At 45.8% G+C, this 11,668-nt stretch overlaps 1 protein-coding gene across 1 annotated transcript; it reads right to left on the bottom strand.

Annotated features, from left to right (window-relative positions):
• Positions 1 to 3,248: 3,248 nt before the first annotated feature.
• kcna1b (potassium voltage-gated channel, shaker-related subfamily, member 1b) lies at positions 3,249 to 4,739 on the bottom strand (the record flags this gene model as incomplete). The annotated part of the gene is made up of 1 exon (XM_080757945.1): positions 3,249 to 4,739. One exon carries the CDS (start codon positions 4,737 to 4,739, stop codon positions 3,249 to 3,251), a length of 1,491 nt encoding a protein of 496 aa, XP_080614071.1.
• Between the last annotated feature and the right edge of the window lie 6,929 nt (positions 4,740 to 11,668).

The raw sequence follows: 11,668 nt of genomic DNA, 5'->3' as shown, positions 1-11,668 counted from the left end.
ATCCTTTGTGTTAATTTGAACTCTGAGCGGGTACACATAATGCAATCAAATTTACCGGGAAGGGTCCATTTGGTTTGCGTTTGTACACACTGTGTAAAAAATGGATAAATTAACACGGAGGACTTGACCGTGTGCTAGACACAAGCACTCAGGACACTACCACACTGCGGTAGACAGACCAACAGAAAGACCTAATGGTACAACTCAAAGCAAAGCGGTGGATAAAACTGACCCCACATTGACCATCTATCTGCTCAATACTGTGAAAGAGACCTAGTATGTACGACACATCCATCCACAGCACTTAAAGATCACATTTGATGATGTTAGACTAATCTGTCTGCCTCCAACAGGTTGTGCTGTTCTTAGAATATTGGCTCTAGTAATTATTAGTATTAGCCCCACAGTCAACTGTCAGTGAAATCATTCAGCATCATGCGTCTAACAAGCAGTCCAAACAGGCATGTCAGAATAGCGCAATACATTTAAGTGATTATAAAAAGGTATTATTTCCGACGACCACCTATAATTAGGCGATGAATCACTAGTTTAGAAACAATGCATTGCGCCACAGAACCCTATTTGAACCCTCAGAGTTACTAGACCCATACGGGTCCATTTAGATTCCTAGTCATTTTGTGAAGTACTACAATTAAAACAAGCTATACTTTCATGACACTTGTGTCATAACGCAAGCTTTCACTAAATATGAATGTTTTCTTTGACACGGCACAGACCGCACTGGCGGAGTGATTGTCAACAATCGCACAGGGATCTGGTAGAGTTCGAGAGAGTGAAAATGGTGATTGGATGCTGCTTATCACAAGCATAGCATTGTTACCTTGAAGATAAGTTATTTTAGACCAGAAGTTAAAGAGCTCCAAATTGATATGTCCCCCCATCTTAAAAAGATTGTGTGGCTTATATTAGACACTTGAGAACCACTGTTTTAGGCAAGCAACACTACGGAGTAGGACATACATTTGTCTTCATTTGGAAGCATTTTGACATCTTCTGTTTGGAATGTTTGTTAGCAGCCAGGAGGTGGGAAAGAGGAGCCATGCTGTTTTTACTGACAGCTGCCTATAGAGCTACTGTATAGTATTATGGTTTAAGTTCTCAAACCCTATACTTGGTTGACGGACTCAGTGGTCTATGCTTCATCTGTTTCCGCTCAACATCAAATACCAACAAAAATAACAAATCTATATTGTGAGCTTGTAGATCATAAATTGTATTGTATGCGAGAGATTTCCCCATAATTCAGCTGCTAGGGTTTAAGTGGTTAAGCACTCAACCACTGGTATGTTGCAGGTATGTTGTCAAAGACAAATTATAGGTCTGAAATCAATATGCCCTGTAAGTACAGTACTTACATGCACGACAAACCCTGGAATGGCTATGAATTCCTGATTCATTGGGATGAGAATCAGGTTATGACCTGTCATTACTTATATATTCTTTTGTTCAGGATTTTATTTTGCTTCAATATCACTGCTGGTCTCAGTAATGGTGCATTGAAGCCATATTTATTTATAGTGTTTTAGACCCTCTTCTAAATGTGCATCTCATGGCGGGTTTAAGAGGAACTGCACATAATCAGTTGTCTATGGTACAGGGAGGCACTTTTATTTGCTCTGTGAGACAGGGTCGGAGTCCAAAGGCACTCAAAACTATTTTTAGTTCAATATCAATCTGTTCAATATCAATTGTTTTCTGATAATCTTCTCTTTAAATCGTTAAGATTGTGTAATCAAATGTTAAAATGGAGTCACGATTCACAACACGATGTTCAGAACCCTTTTGTGTTTTGTTTAGTTTTGTTTCCAGGGAAACACCCCGAAACCAAATAAATTTAAAAAGGAGGACATATGAAATGTCTTGTCAGGAATCATCACATATGACTCCTCTTATTTTAGCAGATTAGTCCCCCTTCCAATGTTTTATACAATAGTATCCTTTCCTCTCAGCTTGACAATAATGAGGAGAATTGTCCACGGTTCCCAAGGTCTCTCCGTAACCGCAAGCAATTTAATACTGACGTCATGCATTGAGTATACTAGGATACATAGTACTGTAGCTAATTAGGCCATAATGCTTGGTATTTTGACATGCCATGATCTGAAAAGAAGAAAAAAAAGAAAAACATAGCTGCTGTTCCCTTAAGGTTTAACATTCTGCACTTAAAAATGCTCTTAAATAATTTAAAAATATAAACTTAAATAATAAATAACCCAGTGCACTTCTGGTGAAAAACCGAACGAGACAGAAAACAATGAAATAAATAAATAAAGTGAATCTCAACCGCTTGGCTACCAGTAGGAGAAGACTAGGGGGCAAAAATAAAGAAAGTGTATGGGGGAAATAAGTACAAATAAAAATGAGGTAATGTCATTGCGCATGCCAATATAAAAAAAATAAAGAAATAAGTCACATCATGCTGAGTCTACTCTGAGCTTATCGTCACTGTCGGGTACAAACCTCATATTTCCAAATTTGAGCTCTTCTCGTTTTTTAATGCCCTACCTCGTCATACAAGAGGGTCAAGCAAAAGTAGTGAAAATAGCCGATCTACACGCTCACAATGTTACGCATTGTGAGCTTGTAGATCGGCCATTTTCACTATTTCTGAACATTTCCAAATCCATTTCCCATTTTTTTTTGTTTTTGGACATACAAGGTTTCCACCCCTGACGGCCGACGTTACATGGCATCATACAGGGAACGCCGCTTTTGCGGCATTGCAGATGTCCTCCACAAGAGAACCTCCTCAGCCACGGAAAGAAAAGATACGTCTTCTCTGCTATATCTCGTTTCTCGGTAAGGTGCCTTTGAGAGAACAGCATCGATCAAGCCTCCGCAGTGACCTGTGAGTGTGCAAAGGCAGATTTCTCGTTCACCTCCCCAAGTGTGGCCCACTTTTAAAGAAAAAAAAGCACCACCTCAAGTTCATTGTAATCCATGGGAAACCATCTCTGAGTAGTACTTCTGCACGCAAGTTGGATTTTGTTGATTCCCTCGGTGTCAATTGCCAAACAATTCCTCTTCCGTGATAATTCCAATTAGATTTTCCGGTAAGCCTGATTTCACCAGCCTGTGATACACTTGTCTTCGACAGTAGTCACACATGTTCAGATATCATAACGCAATGCAAAAACGCATCAACAAAGTTAATCAAGCATATTTCTACAATATTTACACAGATGCCAGGAGGACATCGCCTGAGATCCCCCTCGATGTGCAGGGATTCACACGTCGGTTAGAAGCTTCCCCTTGTTGACACAGTTCTGGCTGGGAGCAGTGCAGTTGGCAGTTCTAAGATTTGCCTCCCTAAAATTATCAATGCTGTTATTAATGTCCTCATCTATCTCCATGTATTCTGATTTGCTAACAATAGACGAACTACGCCGACTGGAGTTGGTCTCCGAGGCCAGGTTCTGGTTGCTAACGTTAAGGAGCTGGGCCTGCTCCTCACCCTCCGTCTCGCGATGGTAGAAATAGTTGAAGTTAGACACAATTACGGGCACCGGCAGAGCAATGGTCAGCACACCGGCGATGGCACAAAGGGAGCCCACAATCTTTCCTCCTATGGTCACTGGGTACATGTCACCGTAGCCCACTGTGGTCATGGACACTACAGCCCACCAAAACGCATCTGGGATGCTGGTGAAGAAGGACTCCTTCTCTTCTGCCTCTGCAAAGTAGACAGCACTGGAGAACAAAATCACACCGATGAACAGGAAGAAAATCAGCAGGCCGAGCTCGCGCATGCTGGCCTTTAGAGTTTGCCCCAATATCTGAAGTCCCTTGGAGTGCCTTGATAGCTTGAAGATCCTGAACACCCTCACTAGACGAATAACCCTGAGGATAGCCAGAGATGTGGCCTGCTCTCCTCCTCCAGCTGGCTTCCCCTCGTGGCTGGCTGGGTCGTCGGCCAGCTCTGTGCCAAGTGTGATGAAATAAGGGATGATGGCCACAATATCAATTGAGTTCATCATATTCTTAAAGAATGCTGCCTTGCTGGGACAGGCAAAAAAACGAACTATCAACTCAAAAGAAAACCATATTATACAGAGCGTTTCTACCACAAAGAACGGGTCTGTGAGAATATTTGCTTTGTAATACATAGTGGTGTTCCCCACAACGCGCATTCTGCCCGCAGGATCCTCTTTTAGCTCGGGTAATGTCTCCAAACAAAATATGACTATGGAAATAAGGATAACCATCACTGACACTATAGCAATTCCTCTAGCCGGTCCGGAGCTCTCCGGGTGCTCAAAAAGGAGCCAGATTTGACGCTGGAACTCTTTCTCCGGTAAAGGTCGCTCTTCTTCCCTAATGAACCCCTCGTCCTCGCGGAATTTCTCCATCGCCTCCGCCCCGAGTTCGTAAAACTTAATCTCCTCCGAGAACATATCCAGTGGCACGTTGACCGGCCTCCTTAGCCGTCCGCCCGACTGGTAATAATACAGTATTGCGTCGAAACTCGGGCGATTGCGGTCAAAGAAGTACTCGTTCCTCAGCGGGTCGAAGTAGCGCATCCGTTTCTTGGGGTTGCCAAGGAGGGTCTCGGGGAACTGGGCCAGCGTCTTCAGCTGCGTCTCGAAGCGGAGTCCGGATATGTTGATGACGACCCGCTCGCAGCACTCGTGGTCATCGTGGTCTGGGGGGTAAGTGTCCTGCGGGTGCCCCGGCAGCGTGGAGGCCTCGTCCATGTTATCTCCCGCTACCACCGTCATCCTGGCAGGGCGAGTTGCGGTGCAATGGAGGAGATAATGTCGTGGGGTTTAGTCCGGTTGAACAGGCATCCAGTCGTCACTGGGCTCCTCTGGTTTCTCTTCCTCGACCCGATGCCAATGCTTCTGCAGGGGCTGTCTCACGCTCCCTCAGTCTCCATCCATTGCGCGCTTCCCTTTAAGTGGACCATCACTTCTCCCTCTCAGTGTTGCTATGCCTCTGCTTCCAATATCAATCACCTATTTGGAAACAGAATAGAAATAACAGAATAAAAACAAACTCTCTTTCTGGTAGCCAAATAGATATATTTTCCTGTAGGCTACAGCATTCTATATAGATCTGTTTTTGATGCTGGTGGGACTAAAGAGCAAGACAGTTGGGGATTTTGCAATGATGCATTGGACAAGAATGAAAAATCACCATGGAATTGGAATGTCATTGAAAATAGCAATAGCTCTCCACATAGTGGATACCCACTATTTACCGCATACATCAGTATTCAAGTTTGCAGTCTCACTGCCCACCCTCATTGCGCACAGTAGCCTTCCCTATACCCGCAGTTCCCCCCATATAGCCTACAGTATGTACAGTATTCTTCCGCTGAGCAATACATTATGTAGGTATACACAACGATTTCCAAGTCATAGCAAAGAATGCCATGACATAATGTAGGCCTACATGACAGATATATGAACTGAACATTTACCTGCGCAGATTTTGACAGACGGTAGGTTACACGGGCAATGTCCCGCCGTCCTTCCAAAGCAGCAGCCAGCAGCCACCACCACCACCACCACCACAACTTTGGACCCTTCAGCTTTTGTTTTAATGCGAAGATCACTTTACCAGCGCGCTGTTCGGTACAAGGCTTCTCTGAAATATTAATAGACTATGTTGTTTTCGCCGACATCCAAGGTATCCTCTTGGTGTAGGCTCCCGACGTCGATCTGGCCAACCCGGAGGCATTAAAAAGCTTTGAACCTCGCCTGAGCAAATCTCTGGACAGGCAGTTCAAAATCATACTGGAATAAAAACGTATTTAAAAAATAAATAAACGAATGACATGTGGCAAACCAAACAAACAAACAAAAAAGCTTGCGGCGGAGACGAACCCAACGCCAGTCAGATCCACACTAGCTTGGTCCTGGAACCGGCTGCGCTCCAGCGGAGCGTTGGAGAATTATGATGGTGCGACTGAGAGAGCAGAGCGAGAGGGTTGAATACATTAACGGGGGTAGCGAGGGAGCCTTGCCGTTCCCCGGTACTGCTGCTGCTGCTGCTGTAGCTGCTGCCGCATCAGCAAAAAAAAAAGAAAAAAGAAGAAGGCAGTGCTTCCCCCTCCCCTGTTTTGGTGCAGTCAACAAGCCAACGGACGTCCCAGCAAGGGCGCACGCACCACCGGTGGCGCACGCTGCACGCACGCTGTCTCTCTGCCTCTCTCCGTCAAAAACAATATGAGCCTTGGCAACAATTGGGGGAGTGGGGGCGGGGGTCGTATAGGAATCGCCCGGCGAAAGTATAGCTATACGGGGGTATGTCTTTCTACTCTAATGTGGAAGAGCACATTACATACCGCAGCATTGCATATAGATTAGGTGGAGGGAGGGGCGAAGTGTGTGGAGTGAAGTGAAGGGACTAGGGAGTGGGAGAGAGAGAGGAGGAGGAGGCGGAGGAGGAGGGGGGGATTCGACGCAATGCAGACAGACTGTAAAAACACACTGCCTAGTGCTGCTTCGCCTCTAAACAGCGGAACAGCCAAATAAATGCATGTCTGCGTGCAACACACACCTTTGCTGCTGTTCAAGGCATGTGGAGTGCCATGAGCTGCATGGACATTTATCACAATAATGTCTAAATGTATCTCAACCTTAATTTTGTTTTTTCAAGGACTCCCAGTTTGAGCCACAGACCCCCATTTGACAGTATTGTATCTCTGAGACCCTCAAATCTACACTGTTGAATAAATCATCAGAGTATGTGTAACCAAATGGACCTGCAATGGACCCATACAGGTCCCATTGGTTCCATCTGTATACTCGGAGGTACAGACCCGTAAGGGTCCATTTTGTTGCCAGCTATCAATAATTTAGATGGGAAACCCTAGAGCCACTTCAAGGACCACTGTGGGGTCCCCAGACACCCGTTTAGACTTTTGAAGCATGCACATTATAGGCAGAGTAATAGTAAGAGTGGCAACACTATAGCGTTGACTCCCATTGTAACAATGGCATGCGGAAGTGCTCATTCTATCTCAATGGGATAGTTCCAGCCATAGGAGCAATGTTTGGAACTATAGCCCATAGCGAGATCAAAGCGTGTTGCTACTCTCCTACTCTACACTCTGGTTATAGGGAGCCGTCATATCAGTGGCCTGCATAGACTATACTTTGTGGTAAACATCAGTCTCACCTCAGTCCATGGACTGAGTCCTCAATGGTGGCATATACGGTACATTCTGGCTTGCGAGAGATTTGGGGGTAATGTTTAGGTCTTGGCCTATAGGTCAGCATAGCTACACTGCACTGGAGATCAAACGTATATGGTCTCAGTCCCTACACTGACGTCCTGTCACGGTTCGAGTCAAGACAGTGTAGGACCCAAGCACAAGATGAAAGGCAGAGGCAGCTCAGTTCAAATCTAAGTATTTATTTCACCAAACCGGAGGAGTAGGCAGTTAACAAAGTCCAGGTACAGGCAAAGGTCAAATATACAGGTAGGCAGTCAGAACACGAAGGACAAGGGGGGGGGGGGGGGGGGGTACTAAACTGGGAAAACTAGGGGATAAGAAATACAAGGTAACGAGGAGTCAAGAACAAGACTAACAAACTCACTGTGACAATGTACAAGAAAGAACTGAAAACACAATGGCATATAAATAGACAAGGACTAACTGGATACAGGTGAATTCAACTGACACAGGGATATAGGCTGGGAGACTAAAAAGACACAGATGGAGAAAACTAGACTATTCACAAAGTAGACAAGACAGGTACAAAAATACAGGGGCAGACAGTGTAAAGTAAAACTCTTAGCTAAAAACCAAGGAACATAAGAAAACACAGCAGGGTGACAGAACAGGTCACGGATCTTGACACATCCATGTCACCAGGAGGACTATGCAGTGTTATTTATCCATAAATAACACTCAATAGAGTTTGTGTGTTGTAAGAAAGAAAGAAAACAAAGTCACAGACCTTTATTGTTTTTCTTTTAAAAGAGATAATATCTTATTAAATTAATTTGCTGGATGCAATTTCCTTACTGTATAGGCCTAGTTATTATTACCTATATGGTAGAGGAGTATATCCAAGCCATCCAAGGTATTCTTTTAGAGTTAGACTTACCTACAATAAATATTCATATATTCATCACAGGATTAATGCAGGCAGAGATATAGCCTACATAATGGATTATCTCATTGATAATGAGACAGGATATGCGTTTTTGTGGTCTTAAGCGGTTATATAAATCCCATCGAGTTGATGAAACCCTCTGGTCTCTACTGACACAGTATAGATTAAAAAAGTTCTCAAATAGGATAATTCTTTTGTCACTTCATATGCTTAATTTTTATGCTTAATAATGCTTAATTTATAGCATAAATCAGGCTTCACGTCTATAGCGGCAGTCCATTCATTTGAGCTATAAGCCACAAAAGTGGTATACACAATGAGGCTTCTGGATCACTCAAAAGCTTTCGGGGCCAACTCACTTGATCTTTAAGTGGTCAAATGGGTCAGAGGCATTTTCAGAGCATGTATGATCAATCAATCGATTGTGTTCCTATAGCTTGAATAGAAACACGGACAGGAGTCAACCCACAGAGCCTAGTCCTTCCACGTGCCAGAATGGTATACCTCCCAGTCCTAGCAGAGTAGTTCCGGAGTAGTTCCAACGGATTGTGTGCAGGCCCTGGTCTTGCCCTAATGGGACTGATCGAGGGTATAGCTACTGGGACTTAAGTCGGGACTTACGTCTGGGTGACCTGTGAGGGGTATGATGTTCGAGAGACCCAAAACCCTGATGACCATGGGATACATCACTGAGGATACGTCCCAGGTGCATCCATGCAATGTTTTTTAGTTTATTATTTATTATCTTTTCAATCTTAGTGTTTTGTCAATTATTTTGGGGGCCCGCCTACAATACCTCATGGACCACAGGTTCAGAACCATTGCAAAAATCCATGCCTCCTTTTGAGGTTGCCAGAAATGCCTGATATGCCTGAGAATGTCAGACATGAGTTTCAGCACCACGGTCAGTTCCAGTCGTGCAGTTTTATGACAGTTTATATATTGCAAGGGAGATGCAGCTGAAGTACTGAGACTACTACTCTGTAAAGCTGCAAAGTGAAGCTTACTGTTACAATGGCACAAGTTCATACAATGCCCTACCTAATCAACCAGGCATTACAACTTTAAAGTCCACATCAATGCAACTCCTTGCAACAAAACCGTTTTAGGCCATTCCACATCAATGCAACTATACTTGCAACAAAACTGTTTTCAGGCCATTCCACGCCATTGCAACTATACTTGCAACTGCCATCAGACATTACAAAGTGTGGCTTTATACCTACTGTCCTGGATAAGAATTTGTGTTCTCACACCTCATATACATCATCGCCATCCCAGTGTATTAGTATTCTATTGTCTAGGATTAGTTGTGGGCTCGCTGCAACATCAGCTTCAAAACTTTGGCACATACTACTAGTACACACTTTCACTTAGGAACTCCGTTCATACTCCATGTTCAGCTTACTGTAGATTTGTGTGGGTGTACATGAATATTATTATTATTATTGATTTTTTTTTTAGTTTTAGAAATATTTTTTACTTTAAAATTATAATGGATTTTGGTACATCACATACGAACTCAAAGTTACAGACCCGTACTTGTCCATTTGGACCTCCTGGGTACATGGCCCCCCCGGACTCGATGTTGAACCACCTGTAGTTACAGACAATTCCTTGTGAACGCTTTGAACTCTCGCCCGATTGTTATAGGGTGCTGTGTACCTGTTATATTTCAATGACCGTCCGTTACACTTCAGCTATAGAGAGTGAAAGAGCGAGACGGAAGGGAGCCTAACTAGCGAGAAATAAGAGGGGGAGGTTTTCCTGTGCAGTACAGCGTGTTCAGCACTATTCTCCATGGTAACGGAGAGCTTCTGTGGATTGAGAGAAGAAAAAGCAGAGGAAGAAAAAAAAAAAACAGTCCAGCTTGTCACATCGCTTCATTGTTGAAATGCCAGTCAGGGGAGAGAAAGAAGGTGTGTGTGAGAGAGAGAGAGAGAGAGAGAGAGAGAGAGAGAGAGAGAGATGTGTGTGTGTGTGTGTGTGTGTGTGTGTGTGTGTGTGTGTGTGTGTGTGTGTGTGTGTGTGTGTGTGTATGTGTGTGTGCGCACGAGCGCCAAATGTCTCCCACAAGTATAGTAGCATTTGAGACCTGTCATTGTGAGGGCCATTTTTGGTCCTCATGCAGAAGAGAAGTGCGTGCGTGCGTCAAAGCCCTACATGGCAAGCGGTGCATGTTTCTATATTGGATCCATGTACATTCTTATAGATTTGACTGGAGTCAAACCGGATTAAGCTCTCTCCAAGCATCAAAGGTCACCACACCAGAGTTTACGAGTGGAGGATGCACATGCTTGCAAGAGGACATTTCCAAGCAGGCAGATTGCCTGCACATGCATGGCTGAACGAGTTAATTACAGGTGCATGTAAGGTCCGTTGACCTTAGGGTCAAATGTGTAAGGCTAGATTGTTTTTTGTTTTGTTTTTCCCGCACAGCACATGGCTATTTGTTATCAGCGTAAAGAGGCATAGTGCTGCATGCAATGACAAGCCCCACCTGTGATATACAGGGGGATTTAGAGCACAGAAGGGTTTATGAATAAGCCAGAGAGTTGTCTTTCGTCACACAGAGAAGAGGTATTTCCATATAGCCCGGGCTGCGTTTCCACACTGCAGTGGCGGCTAAAACACTTCTCAGCAGGGGCTCGTCACCATCGCGTCATGCAAATAACAAATGTTTGAATGAGAATATTCTGCCCAGTGCCTCCCCATGTATGCCCAGTGCCTCTCCAGTGTCTGCCCAGTGCCTCTCCAGTGTCTGCCCAGTGCCTCCCCAGTGTCCCCCCAGTGCCTCCCCAGTGCCTGTCTGCCCAGTGCCTCTCCAGTGTCTGCCCAGTGCCTCTCCAGTGTCTGCCCAGTGCCTCTCCAGTGTCTGCCCAGTGTCTCTCCAGTGCCTCCCCAGTGCCTGCCCAGTGTCTGCCCAGTGCCTCTCCAGTGTCTGCCCAGTGCCTCTCCAGTGTCTGCCCAGTGCCTCTCCAGTGTCTGCCCAGTGCCTCTCCAGTGTCTTCCCAGTGCCTCCCCAGTGTCTGCCCAGTGCCTCCCCAGTGTCTGCCCAGTGCCTCCCCAGTGTCTGCCCAGTGCCTCCCCAGTGTCTGCCCAGTGCCTCCCCAGTGCCTGCCCAGTGTCTGCCCAGTGCCTCCCCAGTCTGCCCAGTGCCTCCCCAGTGCCTGCCCAGTGTCTGCCCAGTGCCTCCCCAGTGTCTGCCCAGTGCCTCCCCAGTGTCTGCCGAGTGCCTCCACAGTGCCTGCCCAGTGTCTGCCCAGTGCCTCCCCAGTGTCTGCCCAGTGCCTCTCCAGTGTCTGCCCAGTGCCTCTCCAGTGTCTGCCCAGTGCCTCTCCAGTGTCTGCCCAGTGTCTCTCCAGTGTCTGCCCAGTGCCTCCCCAGTGTCTGCCCAGTGCCTCTCCAGTGTCTGCCCAGTGCCTCTCCAGTGTCTGCCCAGTGCCTCCCCAGTCTGCCCAGTGCCTCCCCAGTGCCTGCCCAGTGTCTGCCCAGTGCCTCCCCAGTGTCTGCCCAGTGCCTCCCCAGTGTCTGCCGAGTGCCTCCACAGTGCCTGCCCAGTGTCTGCCCAGTGCCTC

This window comes from Protomyctophum bolini (assembly GCF_963924005.1).
Source record: "Protomyctophum bolini genome assembly, chromosome: 23".
Lineage (NCBI taxonomy): Eukaryota > Metazoa > Chordata > Actinopteri > Myctophiformes > Myctophidae > Protomyctophum > Protomyctophum bolini.
The sequence above is the reverse complement of the archived record's forward strand: the minus strand, read 5'-3'. Positions and strand labels throughout refer to the sequence as shown.